The sequence below is a fragment of the Artemia sp. Qi Xiang Cuo genome, chromosome 20, assembly GCF_049724085.1.
Source record: "Artemia sp. Qi Xiang Cuo chromosome 20, ASM4972408v1, whole genome shotgun sequence".
Lineage (NCBI taxonomy): Eukaryota > Metazoa > Arthropoda > Branchiopoda > Anostraca > Artemiidae > Artemia > Artemia sp. Qi Xiang Cuo.
Genome location: NC_142813.1, coordinates 27,515,870 through 27,534,495, shown reverse-complemented (window position 1 = coordinate 27,534,495; position 18,626 = coordinate 27,515,870). Strand labels below are relative to the sequence as shown.

The 18,626-nt window shown below is 32.6% G+C and overlaps 2 protein-coding genes across 2 annotated transcripts in view; both read right to left on the bottom strand.

The window, feature by feature from the left end:
- LOC148940057 (protocadherin-like wing polarity protein stan) overlaps positions 1 to 18,626 on the bottom strand; it is a 421,746-nt gene that overhangs the window by 152,460 nt on the left and 250,660 nt on the right. The window lies entirely within an intron of this gene.
- Positions 6,806 to 18,626, bottom strand: part of LOC148940058 (uncharacterized) — a 139,178-nt gene continuing 127,357 nt past the window's right edge. Inside the window, exons 14-15 of the mRNA XM_089105803.1 lie at positions 9,733 to 9,899; positions 6,806 to 8,393 (exon numbers count right to left, since the gene is read on the bottom strand). Of these exons, the coding sequence (XP_088961929.1) occupies positions 8,280 to 8,393; positions 9,733 to 9,899 (281 nt within the window). The 3' untranslated portion in view covers positions 6,806 to 8,279. The remainder of the gene's footprint in view (positions 8,394 to 9,732; positions 9,900 to 18,626) is intronic.

The following is an 18,626-nucleotide window of genomic DNA, read 5'->3' as shown; positions in this document are numbered from 1 at the left end:
CCTTTGTGATTAAGGGGTCATTTTTAAAGAATTCAAACAAAATTCGAACTTTAGCTTAAATAGCAAGGTATTGACTAGGAGGCCAACCCCCTAATATACGTATTAAAAATATATGAATATAGAAGTTCGACACGTAAGTTAATTCGTAAGTTACGTATATTTATTACCAATAAAAACGTTCGTAAATAAAATTCAACAAGTTTCGAGAAAGCCATTTAACCAAATAAAAGTAAAATTAATATGCAAATTTATTTTTAATTATTCATGCACGGTGAGCCAAAATCAAAACCTGTATTACTTCAAAAACATTCAAAAAGTTAAATAAAAAAACAAGTTTTTTTTTAACTGAAAGTAAGTAACGACGTTAAAACTTAAAACGAACAGAAACTATTCCATATATGAAAGGCGCTGTCCTCTCCTCAACGCCTCTCTCTTTACGACAAATTTAATTTTCTCACAAATCAGTTTTTTTTAAACAATAAAATTTTGCTTTAATTTCTCTAACGAAAATCACACCATCAGATTCAGCTTATCAAAGAACACTATTAAAGAAGTTTCAAACTCCTATCTGCAAAAGTGTGGAATTTTGCATTTTTAATTAACTTTAACGAAAATTAAACCATCACATTCAGCTTATCAGAGAACCCTATTGAAGAGGTCTCACGCTCCTATCTCAAATTAAATAAAAAAAAGTTTTTTCAACTGAAAGTAAGGAGCGACATTAAAACTCAAAACGAACAGAAAGTATTCCGCATATGAAAGGGACGGTCCCCTCCTCAGCGCCTCACTCTTTACGCTAAAGTTTTTTATTGTTTAAAAAAGATCAAAAATTAAATAAAAAAAAAAGTTTTTTAAACTGAAAGTAAGGAGCGACATTAAAACTTAAAACGAACTGAAATCATTCAGTATATGAATTGTCCCCTCCTCAACGCCTCGCTCTTTACGCTAAAGTTTGACTTTCTCACAACTCTATTTTTGTTAAACAATAAAAAATTTTAGCGTAAAGAGCGAGGCGTTGAGTGACATTAAAACTTAAAACGAACAGAAATTGTTTCATATATGAAAGAGACTGTCCCTTCCTCAATACCTCGCTCTTTAAGCTAAAGATTTTTATTGTTTTACAAAATAAAGTTGGGTGACAGATTCAAACTTCAGCGTAAAGAGCGAGGTATTGAAGAAGGGACAGCCCCTTTCATATAGGGAATAATTTCTGTTGGTTTCAAGTTTAAATGTCGCTCCTTACTTTCAGTTTAAAAAACTTGTTTCTTTTATTTAAATTCATACTAATGATCAGGGTAAAAACTAAGATGTCAAAGTTTGCTATTAAATTCACTAGGCTATTAGGCTTTTAGGTTGAAACTTTCAGGGCATGATCAGGGGGATGTTCAACTGATATAAAGGCAATGCTTACATACACTACACAATAAAAAAAATAGTTTGAAATTCAACAAAAATTGTTTGTTATGTTTATCAACAAAAATCACACAAGGGTTCTTTGTATTAGTTGGAAAAAGATTAGATACAGAGGGTGACGTATGTTGAGCATTAGTATTTTTAAGAACAGAGTAGCAGCTTCAAAAGTTTTCTACCTAAGGAAAATCGCAAAAGAAATGTATTACGAAACAAAATTGCATGTAAAAGTTTTATGCAAATATATTTGTAGACAATTTTTGTGTAAGCACTTTGTAGACGTGTAAATTAAACTTTATTGAACTCAATCAACCCAAATTTTATACTCTTTCTTTTACTCAAAAAGACAATTAGCTTCTTTTTTTCTGTCGTAATTCCAACCTTTGATTTGAGTTACTGTATGACATGCTACTTTAAATGTCACCTTAGTCAAATTCAACATGATATTCCAGAAAATTTGATCTAGCATACAAATTCAAACAATATTGATTAATAAAGTCTGTTTTCGTTTGGAATTATGTTTTTTCTGTTGAAAACTACATAAATCTTAGTAATTTCAAAAAATTGACGGAATTGATGTTGTGATTTTCATTAAAATTCTATGACTTCGAAGGGGTCTTTAGCCCTTTTTTGAAAATCACACAAATTTTCCCAGGCTCGTAGCTTTTGATGGGTCAAACTAAACTTTATGAAACGTATATATTTGGAATTAGCTTAATAAACCAATTCCTTTGGTATCTCAATTGCTATCAAAATTCAGTTTTTTAGAGTTTTGGTTACTATTGAGCCGGGTCCCTCCGTACTTACAGCTCATTATCATAAACTTTTTAAATACCCATAAAAGTCCAAACAGAGATCATTAAAATATTGATCATTTTTCTGCGTAACCAAAAGTACTGTATTCATAAAACTTACAGTTTCATGAAATGTAATTACACAAATAGAAAAGAATTTTCAACCAAAGTAAGGAGCAAGTTTAAAACTTTAAGCAGATATAAATTACTTTGTATATAAACGGGACTGCCCCCTTCTCAACACCTTGCTTATTAAAAAAAAGTATTTTTAGTGTTTTGAAAAATTTTATCTTTCCAATTGCAAATTTTCTTTAAACTTAGAAACAAAGCCAAACACTCCGATAAAGAGTAAGAAGCTTAGGAGGAGACATTTTGATTCACGTAAATAATACTCTTTTCGAATTTGTTTACAATATGTTTCTTGCTTCCAGTTTAAACGCTCTTATATTATTTAACTTCTGATTGTTTTCCGGATCATACCCAGGCCTAACCAAGATATTATTTAATGTACCTGTCCCTTAAATCCCTGGCTAATTGCTTTTAAAATGATTAAATCCATAATTGTAAAAAATTGGTGATGAATAGTAATTTTGGTAGGAAGTCCTTGTTAATATTGCTACAAAATAATTTCGGTTGGAAGAGCAGAAGTATTATTATTTGTGTGGATGGAAATTCTGTGAGAATTTTGATCTTCTACATAATTGAATCCATCACAACCTCTAAAATAGGATTTTCTTATCGGTAAATACATTACATAGATTTGTTTCAATACATTGAAGCACTTCATAGAGCTAGACAAAGAAAATAACACCATTTAAAATTGCTGAAAAAAAAGTTCCTTGCAGTATTTGCCACCCCAAAGAAATTTCTTGGCAGGGCTGATGATTACCTGCCTTGCTATCCACCTCTGTGCTGGTAGAAATGGGACTGTAATATTTTTGCTGTATAACGAAACAATTTAATTAATTCCTACTCCACCTGCCTCTTTCAAAATTTATCTGAAACCTCGTGAAGAGTAAACAGTTTGTCTATTAAAATTTACTTTTTAGGAATCTACCCTAACCCCACCTAAACAATGACTCACCCCCTTCATTATAGCTGATCCGCAATTACAGATCGCCAAACGTACCCTAATTTCATAACAAATAGAGCGAATCAACTTGGTTGAATCCTGTACTGCTACCGTGTGACATTGCTTCTTTTACGACTGGAAAGCCTAAAATATAGTTATTCCTACTTTTAAATCAATTGGCTTTTCAGAAATTGAATTTTCTCTGATATGATGTACCTAATAAAGATCTTTTGAATAAGACCTCTTGCTTTTTTTTGGGGAGGGGGGTCCCTTTTTTCAAAAATCAGGCCAAATTTCTCAGATTTTCGGTTTTGGGTGGGTAACAATAAACTGAAAGAATTCTAAATATTTAGAATTAGCATAAAAAGCCAATACTGCCGGTGTAGCAATTGTCACGAGAATTAAATTTTTAGTTTTGGTGAATATTGGTCCAAACCACTCTTTACTTCCAGTTTTTTTTTCCACAAACTATTTGATAAGATTTTCTTGTGACGAAATTTTTTTTGAAATTGTTCATTTTTTTTAGTTGAATAGGACAATAAAAAGAAAGAGGGTCAATTTCACAGCTGGATATTAAGTTTAAATTTTGTTTTTCTTTCGCTATTCTATTTTTTTTTCTTAATGTATGAATATATAACGCATTTAAGTTCGAGGGGATGAATTGTCCTGTTATGAAAGAGGTATATTTTACATAGCCGTTATAAAATCAAAACGTGGTATCTGTGCTGGCAGGATGATTTTTTAACATCCCTACTCCTTGTGTAAAGTATTCTAAGGCGTAGGAAATTGTATAAAGGCATGTCTTTCCTATAATATACGAAAGCAATCTTTCTGTAATTTTGGTTTGAGTTTGATTTTCTTTTAAAATTAAATGCATAATAATTAAATATATTATTGATTAAACAAATTGATACTTTTACCAGAAATCCTTGCGGTTTAAAATCTGCTGTATTTTGTTTCATTTTGCAGGTCCTTTTATTTGAGCGTCCTTTTCTATAAGTATTTAAAAATAAACTTATTCCTACGAAAAAAAAAATCCTGAAATATATTCCATGTCACCCAACCACCAATAATATTTTGGCGTTTGCCCCCCCCCCGGAAAATTTTCTGCCGGTGCCCTTGTATTTCAAAAAACACTTTTGTGAACTAACTAGGCCAAGTTCTTCTTTAATTGCCTTTCTCTTCTTTCAAAATCTTGGACTGCAACCTAATTTGACGGAGCATTTGTATTTGCATAATGTTGAAACATTTACTTATCATGCCCGCCGATCCAAGTTGAAACCCTGACTGTTTATCACCTGAAGACTGGTATTTATACCCATTTATCGAAACTAGATATGCAACAGCTCAGGAGTTTCTAATATAAAACTGATGGTAACAAATTTTAGTCGATTTTAATAAACTTATGAAAATGTCTGTTTTGAATTAATTAGGAAAAAAAAATACAAGTCGAGTTGTTCCTTTCAAAATCCTCTAAAAGTCCGTATTAATTTGATTGAACTTGTATGTACCGTTCTTTTAGACAAGTTGAAATGGAATTTGCACGAAAAAGCCTAATTTAGAAAGCCCAGAATTTTTTTTTTTTAAATAGCAATCTCAGATTATGTTGCAAGATCAGAGGAACAGATAGAAACCAAAATTGATACCTTTATGCGTCTGTTGTCACCAGACAAGCTAAAAATATTTAACATGGAAGAGATAGGCTAGCCGGGAATTTTTCTATCCGTTCCCCCTTAAAGGAAAAGAGAGCAGCAGACTGGCCATCAAGAAAAAAAAAACTATTAAAAAGTGAGGCAGAACAAGTGGCATCTTGCTGTATGTCTGTTTCATCATGCTGCATCAGGTTAATACCCTTCCACTGCACTGAAGGTCAATACCCTTAGTGTTTTCGAACGCACCCATGATCAAACAAAGCTGCATATTAAAAATGGACAAAATTGGATAATTTACAGCGATTAAATGAAACGAGAAAAGAGATTCGATAAATATAACAAAGGTGTTCGTAACTGTAATTCTATCAATTATTTCATTTGTGACTTATCGGCTTCTTATAGGCTTTAATCTCGCTGTTTACTTCTCTCAGAATTATAATTTTAAATACTTATTTAGATTAATTCAAAATGTCATTTGGGATAACAGGTTAAAGACATATTAAAACCGACAAAGTTAAAGGAAAACAGAGCAGCAGACTGGCCATCAAGAAAAAAAAACTATTAAAAAGTGAGGCAGAACAAGTGGCATGTTGCTGTATGTCTGTTTCATCATGCTGCAAGAGCTTTGGATGGGGGTGTGTGACTAAAATCAAGCTGAGGTATTTGAAGAGGCTGAGGGCCTTCAGCCTTAAGTATTTTATCAAGTGCTTGTCGTACTTTAAAACAATCCTACAACCCTTGGGTGGATCTGGAATGTAAGGAGTTGGGACAGAAAAGAGATTGACAAACATGTCACTGCCACAGAGGGTATGAAAATTATTCAATTTATCAACATCAGAGGATTTCTCAGTTTGCTAGTTCAGGATAGCTCGCACCAAATAGTCCACTGAAAGAACAAAATTCTTAGCAGTGTAGCTTAATGCGAAAGTGTAAATTTTTTTTTATAGCCCAGGTGAAAAGAGGCATCCACTGGGAAGATGTAGAGCAAAAAATTACGCACTCCAGTTAAAATTTGAAATATTTCATTTTAGATGAAAGACAGATATCGCACAAACAGCTGAGCAAAATGAGGTCATAAGCTGAATATAGAACTTTAAGAGTTACTGATCTAAAAAAACACACAAGATCATCTGAAAAAAAAATAGTTGAATAACATGACAGTAAACTTTTTTTCGTGGCAGAGGAAGTATTTAAAGTTAGTCTCAAGTTGTTTATAATTTTATAATTATTATACTATATGGGATGACTGCATCGTTTCAAAAATGTATACAGACTTCCCATATTTTTGTCATAAACACATTTATTCCTAATCCTTTATGAGACTGATTGTGTAAGCTAAGTGATGCAGCCAAATAATACCTATTTCAATCTTTTTTGATAGATTAAGGACAAAAGTAATGTCTAGTTACTGCTTAGATTGTGGATTTTGACAAAAAATAGAGGCTCATATAAGAATTACTCCAATTGTTTTTTTTTAGATTTTGTACGGGGAGAAGTCTCGCCAAAGAATATCCACTCTTCCTAGATCAAGCTTGCAGCAGAAGGCTTGTTGTTTTTTCTTTTTAAAGCGCCTTACTGACAAAGTAACTTACTTCCTTTTGATTTTTTCTGAAGTTCAGTTTAACATATGTCTAAATGGGATGACGGTTGTTTGGCAAATTCTATTCTTCTACGTTTACTAATTTTCTATTTCACTAAGAAGATAGCAGTTTAACTATTTGTAGAAAGCGTTATCCACATTCACCATATAGAATTTGGGCACGTTATGTTTAGCTTGTACTAGAACCCATATCCTTTTACACCAATAAGAAAACTGTTTCGAAGCTAAGTATCTAACTCAACGGATCCGTTAATTACGCTACATAATTACAACAGTATTGGATAGAAAATCTTTATTATCATATAATGTTACATGCTGAATGCATGAATTATTATCAATAGAAACAATTACTTACAGGGAAATAAGTAGCGATCATGTAATATATGTTGATAACAACAACAAAAATAAAGAAAACATATCTGAGGAAGATGGTTTAACCACGAAGAACTAGCGAGAAAAAGCAAAAAATGTCAAGCACGGGCAGGAGTAATCACCAAAGCAGAACTTGATTAAGACACGGAAGATTCCTTTGCTGAACTTTTTAAAGCTGTGAATTAATAAAAACCAAAAATTTGTGGTAATAAAATTCAAATCTCTACATTTTAAATGACACCAATGAGCATTAGGGTAAATAAATGACAGTAAAGTATTGAAAGACAATGCAAGTGCCTCCAAGCAGGCCCATAAATGCTTATTTCTGTATAAATGCATACTTCTACAGTATAAGGCAATATAAGAAAACTCCAATAAAAAATTTTGTGCTTTTAAAAAAAAAGTGGTGATTCAAATTTTTATGTTCTGTATAAGTAAAGCTTACACTAAATTTATCAATATTCTAATATATAATTGAAATATATGACAGTAACTTTTGTATTGAAACTAAATAAGGAGACCCAAGATTTCTAGATTCAAGGTGTGGCCTCATTTTTTCTAATCAATTTCATTTGAATCAATCTTAGTAGTATATCTTTTTGTTACAGATCTGCAAAATATATAAGCCTTATATCTGTTTTCTCCACGACAGCATCAGTTAGGGGGCTCATTAATTGAAATAATAAATGTCTTTGATTTTTTTCATTTTTATTACGAAATCTCTGCACGGTCAATGATAACACGAGATAGACCAGTTTGAATTTTATTAAAAGGCCAAACAGCGTTTATATATATATATATATATATATATATATATATATATATATATATATATATATATATATATATATATATATATATATATATATATATATATATATATATATATATATATATATATATATATATATATATAAAAAATAGATAGTCCACCTGTCTCTGACTTTTCAAAATTTTTAAACTACACATTCCCATGTTACGAATGATGTTAAGGATAGGCTGAAGTAAGACAAAACAAAGAGATTAGAAATATATTTGGCTTGAAACCAATAATATTTTTTGAGAACAACAAAAGAATGAATTGATAAACAAAAAGAAAGTTCATAACACCAATATATCGCTTTGAAGTTAAGATTAGACAATTTTCTCTTGATTTTCAAGTATCATGTAAAGCCCACTTCTCGCACCTGAAAGTACAGTTAATATTTAGACCATACAGATAGTACATAGGTGCAAAGATTAACTTAAATTTCCCAGATACGGAGACTTTCTTTAACATCCAAATGGCTTATTTAGAAAATTTTGAAGTGTGTTAACATTTATAAGGCACAATTAACTTTCCATGGTAAAACAGACGACAGACTTTATCATCAGTAGTTTCATACAGCTATGCCAGATTTACAGATCTCTTCTTTGATCTCTGTATTTAAAACAATGTCCAGCGCTGACTGTCCACTATAATCTTCTAAATTGACATCCAAGCCGTCCCCAAACTATAATAAAGAATAGAATCATTTCATAATCCGTTTGCAAAAACGTAGCCTACTGGCCTTATAAAAACTAAGTAGCAACACAATAAGCGGAGGAAAGTAAAGCAAATTTGAAGAGTTTTTTGAAACCTTTATGGTTTACTGAATAAGTCATATCTTGGCAATTTCCTCTCTGGTGATTTCTGTTTTTTTTTTTTTTTTTTTTAGTTCGTGCTTGCGGGGGTAATCATATAAATGTAAAAATTCAGTAAGATTGATTCAATAGTTATTATTTGTTTGTTGTTTCTTTCCAGTTTAAGAAACCTATTTGCAGTTTAAGAGAAGATTGAGCTGTTTCGTTAAACATTATTTTCACTCTCTACAATAGTTTTTTTTCATTATTATCGTTTTTCTTCTTTATTTATTAGTTGATAGCAAGTTAATAATAAGATATTAAGTTGATGCCAAGTTTATCTTAGAAAAATTTTGTAATCTTAAAAAATTTGGCATTTCATGGATGATGTATCTGCTTAATTTAAATAAAACTATGATTATAAAATGGTATCTATCGTCAGGTTTTACGAACACAATTTTTTTTTTTTTAATAAACTTCTTTTAAATAGCTAATTACAGTTAAGAATAAAGGTGTCTTCTTTTTATATGTTAAGAAATTTAAAAAATTTTTTTTTATTTTTCCAATATGTAAATATATATTTTAGTTAAAATAACCTAGAGATACTTGTATCTCTTATTAAAATTTTTAGTAAATAAAACTGTTCATAGCTTTGCTAGTCAGTTTTGACTGGCATATTAATTTACTTGAAGAACTCTATCCAATTTTCATTTATTAATGAATTAATACGAAAACATTGTTAAAAATTCAAGGATTTATGATATTTTCTTTATATTTTCAACGTTTATACTAGGAAACATTTATATTTAGTGTTTTTTCGAGCTTACGACTGTACGAATATTATTCTCTACATACAGTTCTTCTACTCAAAACTTAATATGTACAAATTTCAGTGTGAAACGAAAAATTGAGCATATGGAACATACAGAGTAACTGAATTTGGAATTCAATTTATACGTATATTTATAAGTCCAAAGTTTTTTTTTTAATCAACGTACCCAGGTTCCACAGCTTAAACTCTGAAGATCTAGACCTCTAAATTACGTTCTAAATTTGAGTTTGGTTTGCATAAAATTTGCAGAAAATTTCACTCTAATTAAGAGAATATTTAGGCTCCAAACCATGCATCAGTTTAATTCTTAATTTAGTTTTTTTTTTCAATCATCCACTAAGTCAAGTCATAAAAAGTTTAATTCTGTGAATGTTACTGCTTCACACCTTGAAAATTACCTTAATCAAAGCTTTGATAATACTAAGGGATTTCATCGCAGCTGCAAGATGTAGCGGAGTTTTGCCACGACAATGATCAGCTGCATTTGGACATGCTCCTTCTTTTAAAAGACTTTCAACATTCTTTATTGCCGATTCCTGTACAGCCAGATGAAGTGGAACGAATCCTAAAATAGCGTGAATTACTATATCAATTTAAGAAAATTGGTATATTGGGGATACACTGATTAGTAAATTCACTTTTCATCTTCATGATCGGCTTTATGCTATATATTTGGTCCGGTTGAACAATGATATACTCCCCTGGTAACTCTTTAGCAGAAAAGCTCAAAATTCTAAGAAACTGTAAACAGTGTTTTTAGGATATAAAAAAAAAAAATAAAACGCTTTTCTGATTCGAAATGCATAGTTTATTTTTCAATATATATGTATAAGGGAGTAGGGGAATAAAAGATGAATTTCAAAAATAGGAAAAACGTGAATGACTTTTAAAATATGTTACGGAAGATACTAATTCAAAGTGATGTCACAAAGATGGGAAGGTGGTTGAAATGAAAAAGTCCTATAATCACTACTTCAATTATTATTTCATTCGGACGTTCAAAGTTTTCTAATATCTAATATTATGGCTAAGGGATTCTGATGACACAAGTATCTACTCCAGTCTCTGATATATTATAGCAATGCTAGGATTTTTCTTACAAAAACTGAACCATATTTGGTTGCGTTGTTTCTAAATCCCCCAAAATCAGCAGTTTATTCATATTTTTGTGAGCTACTCTAGCAGCAGGCACCGTACTCGCTTCCTTTGATAGTGATTGTTATCAGTTTCATCTCAATTTCTGATCGAGTACAAAGAGAAAGGAATTGTGAAATGCTTAAGTGATGCACTTTATGACATAATGACAGTGCTTCATTTCTTAAGAAAAGTGCCTAGACTTTGAAGTCTGTCCTAGTCCTCGCCAGACGGATTTTGAACAGTTTTTAATTGAAGCAAATAGACAGCCAAAAACAGGATCGATATGATTTCCATCGACTCTCATTTTATTGCTACCTGGAATGTCTTAGGGTGAAGTCCCAAGGCAAGTCCATAAGTTTTAAATTTGGTTCTTGTTGCTGAATTTTGGCTGGTGCATGATTTTTGCGGTCTTGCCGGCACAGGTTGTGACAGTTACTCATGATTTTCCTGTCAATAGTAACACTATGTTTGGTGTTAGCTGTGGATAGTTAAGTATACAAGAAAAATTGGCAGATTGAAAAGGGAACTTTTAATAGGCTTGGAGGACATTAACTAGCATATTGGAGGCATACCTCAGCCCTTTGAACTAAAACAATTCATGTGTAGAGACGGGAAATTATTTTGGGGAAGAGCCTGATCAGCGATCGAATAACCCGGTTGAAAATCGGCCTGGTATTCTTCAAAGATAAAATGTATTTAAATTTCAGACTTACCTTGTGAATATGTGCCAGGACTTATTCCGGTTAGTTCGCCTAGTTAAAATTTCTGTATCTTTTACAATAAAACATTTCTATCAAAGGGGTAATTTTTTCTCTAATTAATTAAAAAAAAGCTTTCCAAAAAATAAGTTTTTCAAAGAAAAGTAAAGGCCATTTTAAACATAAACTAAGCAGATACAAATACCTGTTAAAATTCAAAGTCAAAACAACCAGAAATTACTATTAAAGAATAAATGAAACCCAAAACAAACAGAAATTAAATAAACAATCATAGCAAAAAACATACAACAAGTAATAATATAAATGAATAAATAGATCTTAAAGCGAGTAATTATTAGATTGAATATGAAAATCAAGGTTAAAACGAAAAAAAAAATTCCTGTTGAAGTATAAATGAAACTTAAAACGAACAAAAATTAAATAAAGAATCAATGCAAACAAACATACAATAGATACTAATGTAAATTAATAAATAAATCTTAAAACGAGTAAAACTTAAATTGAATATGCAAATCAAGCTTGAAACGAACAAAATTCACTACAAACAAGAGTTGGGTATCACTTCCTTCTCTCACTTAAAATCTAAAACCTACCGCGTCATTGGCGCTTTACTGAAAACCAATTTTATGACAAATATTTTCTTTTGTACTTAATATTGAAAATAAACATTAAAATTATAGTAACATTTTGAACTGATGAGCTTTCAGCAATTAATATCATTATACATCAAACATTCAGTTTAATTTATTAGCTCTTTTTAAAGTTGTTCAAGACATATATATTTTCACTACAAACAAGTGTTTGGGTACTGCCTCCTTCCTTAACTGTAAATAAAAACCAAAAGCCTACTGCGTCATTGGCGCTTAACTGAAAACGAATTATTTTACAAATATTTTCTTTTATATTTATTGAAAATAAATATAAAATTACAGTGAAAAAAAGTCTTGAAACTGATGGATCTTTCAACAATTAATATAATTATAAATTAAATATTCAATTTGATGTTGTTTATACTCTCCAAGACTGTTCAGGACGCATATAGTTTTCTGTAAAGTGCCAATGACGGAGTAGGTTTTAGACTTTTACAGTGAGAGAAAGAGGTGATACCCAAACTCTTGTTTGTAGTGATAATGGTTCGTTTCAAGCTTGATTTGCATATATTCAATTTAAGTCTCACTCATTTTAAGATTTATTTACTAATTTACATTAATATCTATTGTATCTTTGTTTGTATTGATTGTTTATTTAATTACTGTTCGTTTTAAGTTTCATTTATACTTCAATAGGAAATTTTTTTCGCTTTAATCTTGATTTTCATATTCAATCTAATCATTACTCGCTTTAAGATCTATTTATTCTTTTATATTATTACTTGTTGCATGTTTTTTGCTATGATTGTTTATTTAGTTTCTTTTCGTTTTGGGTTTCTTTTATTCTTTAATAGTAATTGCTGGTCGTTTTGAGTTCGAATTTTAACAGGTATTTGTATCTGCTGAGCTTAAGTTTAAAATGACCTTTACTTTTCTTTGAAAAACTTATTTTTCGGAAAGATTTTTTTTAAATTAATTTTTGTTCATTTTTTGTTGCAAAAAGTTTCAAGTTTTTAAAAAATTCCTTATTTCAAAATCAAACTTTTTTTTAAAAATCATATGCTCATTAAAGCATCAAAACTGGTATCAAAGTAACAATATCAAAGTGAAAAAAATTGGTTTGTGTCAACCTTGGAATTTTTGTTATCTGATGTTTGACCTAATTTTAACAAAATGGCTATCTCAAAATTTTTATCGGATGGGTTTGGAAAAAAAGGGCGTGGGGGAGCTAATTAACCTTCGGTCTCTTTTGACTCTTTATAGTGAACTAGAACTTTCTATTTTCAATCAAATGAGCCCGCTCTGAAGTTTATACGAGCATTCCTTCTATTAGAACCATATATCCCCAGAGTATAACTTACAACGCCGGTCCCGGGGCCCGGGGGGGGGGGGTGTCGACCCCGGAGTTATAATATCTGATGGTTGAACTATTTTTAACAAAATGGTCAACTCAAATTTTTATCGGATGGGTTTATCCATCCGATAAACCCAAAGGCGGGGAGGACGGGAGGGGCTAGATGCCTTCCGATCTTTTTTCACTCTAAAAAAATGAACCACAACTTTTAATTTCCATTAAAATGAACCCTCTCCGAAGTTTATACGAGCATCCCTTTCATAAGAACCACATACGGCCCCAGGACATAGTTCACAATGCCTGCCCCCGGGCCCTGGGGGTTGTGTCGACACCGGAGTTTTTGTAATCTGACCTTCGAACTATTTTAAAAAATGGCTCTCCCAAAGTTCTTATAGGATGGGTTTGAGGAAAATATGGCGTGGAGAGGAAGGCTAGTTGCCCTCTGATCTCATTTGGCTTTTAAAAAGTGAACGAAGACTTTCAATTTCCAATCAAATGAGCCCTCTCTGAAGTTTATACGAGCATACCTTCCATAAGAACCATATATGCCCCCAGAGCAATACTTACAACACCTGTCCCGGGCCCTGGGGGATTGGGTCGACACAGGAGTTTTTCTTATCTGATCTTTGAACTATTTTTAACGAAATGGCCATACGTAAAGGAGTTTTTGCTATATGATTTTTGAACTATTTTTAACAAAATAGATGCCTCAAATCTTTTGTCAGATGTATTTGGGAAAGGGGGCTTGGGAGGGGGCTAGTTGCCCTCCGATCACTTTTGACTCTTAATAAGGGCAATAGAATTCTTGATTTCCAATCGAATGAGCCTCCTTTGAAGTTTATATGACGACCCCTTCTAGATGAAGTGCCTCTGGGAAAAAAATAAATGGAGTGGGGGGGGGAGGCTAGCTGCCCTCCAATCACTTTTGACTCTTAAAAAGTGAATTACAACTTTCAATTTCCAATCAAATGAGCCTTCTATGAAGTTTATACGAGCATCCCTTCCACAACAACCATATATGCCACACCGGAGTCTTTTGTTATCTGAATTTTGAAATATTTAAAAAAATGTCTATCTCAAAATTTCTATCTGACGCATTTAGGGCGTGAAGGGAGGGGGGCTAGTTTCCCTCCGATATCTTTTGACTCTTAAAAGTGAGCAAGAACTTTCAATTTCCAATGAAATGAGCCCTCTCCGAAGTTTATACGAGCATCCCTTCCATAAGAACTATATATGCCCCTAGAGCATTACTCATAATGCCTGTCTCCGCTCCCTGGGGCGTTGTGTCGACAGAGGCATTTTTCTTATCTGATCTTTGAACTATTTTTAAGGAAATTGCTTTATAAAAATTTTATCGGATGGGCTTGGGGAAAAAAAGGTGTGAGGGGGTGGGGGGGGGGGCTAGTTGCCCTCGGATATCTTTTGACTCTTGAAAAGTGAACACGAACTTTAAATTTCAAATCAAATGAGCCCTCTCTGGAGTTCATCCGATTATTCCTTTCATAAGAACCATATATGCCCCAGGGCATCACTTAGAATGCCTGCCTTCGGGCCCTTGGGGGCTGTTCTGACCCCAGAATTTTGTTATATGGTCTTTGAACTATTTTTTTTAAAAAAAAGGCTATTTCAAAGTTCTTATCGGAAGGGTTTGAGGAAAAAAGCGCGTGGAGGGAGGTCTAGGTGCCGTTCAATCTCTTTTGACTCTTAAAACGTTAACTAGAGCTTTCAATTTCCGATCAAATGAGCCTTCTTTGAAGTTAATACGAGAATCCCTTTCATGAGACCCCTATATGCCCCCAGGGCATAACTTACAACGCCTGCCCCCGGGCCCTGGGGGGTCGTGTCGACACCGGAATTTTTGTTATATCATCTTTGAACTATTTTTAACAAAATAGCTATCTCAAAATTTGTATCGGGTGCATTTGGAAAAACAGGGTTGGGGGGGGGGGGGAGCTTGTTACCCTTCGATATCTTTTGACGCTTAAAAAGCGAACTAGAACTTTCAATTTCCAGTCAAATGAGCCCTCTCTGAAGTTTATACGAGTCAAAATTTTGATTGAATGTGTTTGGGGAAATGGTGTTAGTTACCTTCCAATCACTTTCGACTATTAAAAAGGGAACTAGACATTTAAATTTCCAATCGAATGAGCCCTTCCTGAAGCGTCTACGACTTCGCTTTCAATAAAAACCTTATATGGCCCCAAGGCATAAGTTACAACTCTTGTCCCGAAGACTGTGGAGGGGTTGTTATCCTCAAAGACCTAATTTCCTAAATTTTCAACTACGTTGAACAAAATGGCTATCTAAAATTTTGATTGGATGTGTTTGGGGAAAAGGTTGGCATGAGAGGGGGGCTAGTTGCCCTCCAATCACTTTCAACTATTAAAAAGGTCCATAGCCCTTTGAATTTTCAATTGAATGAGCGTTTTTTGTAGTTTCTACGACAATACCTTCTATACAAACCTTATATCCCCCGGGCGTAACTTATAACCCTTGCCCTGAGGGTTGTGTGGGAGTGTCCTCCTCAAAAACATATTTTCTATCTGGAAATCACCTACGCTGAACAAAATGGCTATCTCAAAATTTTGATTGGATGTGTATGGGGGAATGATGGGCGTAGGGGAGGGGCTAGTTGCCCCCAATTACTTTCGACTATTAAAAAGGGCACTAGAACTGTCGATTTTCAATCGAATGAGGCCCCTTGAAGTTCCTACGACGACCCCTTTCATATGAAGTGCTTCTGGGAAAAAAATAAAAAATAATAACAATAAAACATTGGAGCCGTATGGGCTTTACTACAGGCAACGCTATAGCATTGCCTTTGAAACAGGGTTGGGACTACAGTGGAATTGCTCTTAGATATTTAATTTGCCTTCTTAAACATGAATCGAATGCTCTTCACCTTGTAAGTGTTTTAGAATTTTCAACATTTCTCACAACTCGGCCTACATTGGTGCAATCCCTGCTTTGCGGTAATCGTCGATTATACTTTATCGTTTTAGTATCCTTTTTTAATTGCCGCATCGCTCGTCTTTGTCTATATACCTACAATTCTCATCCCAAATTTTAATTATGTTTAAAGTATCTGTATTTTGCCCAAGTGGATCTTTAGTTAAAGATTGATTTACCATAACTTCACTATCCAGATGAGGAATAAACTTTCATCTACTACCCAGTCTATTCGGTCACGACGTGAATTTTTAGAAATTTAAATAGGCCTACTTGGGAACTGATTTGGAAGGATAGTTAAATGTTTATTTTAAGCTTTGTTTGTGCATCTATATTGGGTTTGATAGCAAAAACGTTTATCAAGCCTTTGGTGTTTTGCCAAAGACAATTCATATCGCCAAACTAAAGGTAATAAAAATACTGAAACTAAAACTTCAAATTGACAAACAAAATAAGGTAGGGATTGCAACAGCGTATGCTTCGTTCAAGTTCAAGTTCAATCATTTATTATTAACATATACATGTATATAATTGATATAGGCCCATGGGGAGACAAGCTCGAAAAACTAGGCCTAGACAAAGATACAATAAAAAATTTTACGCTACAATACGAAGATAATTACGACGGCAAAGATACAATAATATGAAAGTAGCAGCTAGTCCAGGATCCAAATATAAATATAAATAAAAAAAAAGAGAGATCAATATTATTAAATATAAATTTATACTAAAAGATAGCCGAGAGGCCCACATTCACTTAGATCAACAATCCAAACAAATAACTTAATCATATTAAAAAGACACTTAATTAAAAATGATCCTGAACTAAATGAAATTTAAGATTTCTTTTTAGTAAATGGATAGAAAAAAATTTATTAATAAAATCCTTGTGAGCATCCCAGCACCGGGCTATTGACACAAACGGGGTGAATTTAGATCTCTCAGTACTATACTTGTCAATGTAGATACTCTTTTTTTGTCGCGTGTTATAACGATGTAAATCTTGTGATCGGGAGAACAAACTTTGATTGAGGTAATATGGCGGTAATTTCTTAATGTCATAATTAAATTTGAAAATAATTGCTCCAAAAGTAAATCGTTGAGAAACTGGAAGTATATCTAAATAAGTATATAAAGATGTTGTAGAAGACTTATTTGGAAGTGAAATAGGCGATGAAATAAAAAGTTTCAGGATTCTTACTGCTTTATTTTGTAAAATCTGTATTGGTTTAATATGTCTTTTAAATGTATATAAATACACTAGAGAACAATAATTAATATTAGACTGAATCAGAGCAAAATGAATACTTTGTATATCAGAGTAGGGCAAATAATGGTTCAATCTATGCATTAAACCAACATACCTTGAAATCTTTAAACGTATATTTTGAATGTGTGTTTTAAAAGATAAGCTTTCATCAATCATATGTCCAAGGTACTTTATCGCATTCACCCAATATATTGATAATAGATACTTTGAAGAAGTAACTCGGGTAATACGAGGGCATATATTTGACTTCCTGCCGTAAATTATGAAATTAGTTTTTGACAAATACAAAGCAATAAAATTTGCAAAACACCATTCAAGAACATTAGAAAATGCAGTATCAAGTTTTGCCTCCAAGTCCTCGTCATTCCTCTCAGAAATTGAAACTGCCGTATCATCAGCAAAATGTGTGCTGAGCCATGGGATTGCCACAGCGCGGTGAAAATCATTTATATAAACTAGAAAAAGCAGAGGACCTAGGACAGAGCCCTGAGGCACCCCAACCCTGGAGGACTGAGGAACAGACGAAGAGAGAAAATTACCTCCATCTATTCGTTGCTTTCTCTTATCAAGTTACGATTTAACTAGATCCAACGCCGGTCCGCGCACTCCACAATTATCCAATTTACGAAAAAGAATACAATGGGCTATTGTATCGAATGCTTTTTTAAAATCCAAGTATATTGTTGCTGGAATTTCACCTCTATCTAAGCATTCATGAATATATTGGATGAGAGCAATGATAGCGTGCTCAGTATTGTGTCCAGACCTAAAACCAAACTGGGAATTTGTGAAAAAATAAAACGATTTAAGAAAATCATAGATCCTCTTATAAAGTACCTTCTCAAATATTATAGAAAATGCTGATAAAATAGAACTAGGACAGTAATTTGAAGGGTTTTCAGGAGATTCACCTTTGCGAAGCGGAATTATCCTTGCTTCTTTAAAAGCAGACGGGAAAACTCCAGTTTTAAATGAAAGATTAATTATATGCTGTTATGGCAAAATTACTGCAGACAATATTTCATTAACAATTATAGAACTAGACACGTCAATTGCCGCTGAATTACCTGGATGCAGATCACACACTATTTTTGTTATTTCAGACCGAGAAATAGGCGCAAGAAAAATTGAATTACTTTGAGGAGATGGAAGGTATGAAGAAAAATGTTTATTACTACGTGAATCAAACTGGTTCATTACTGATGAAACAATTTTCTCTCCAATACTAGCGAAATAAGTATTCAAAACATCAGCCACTTTCTTCAATTTGTTA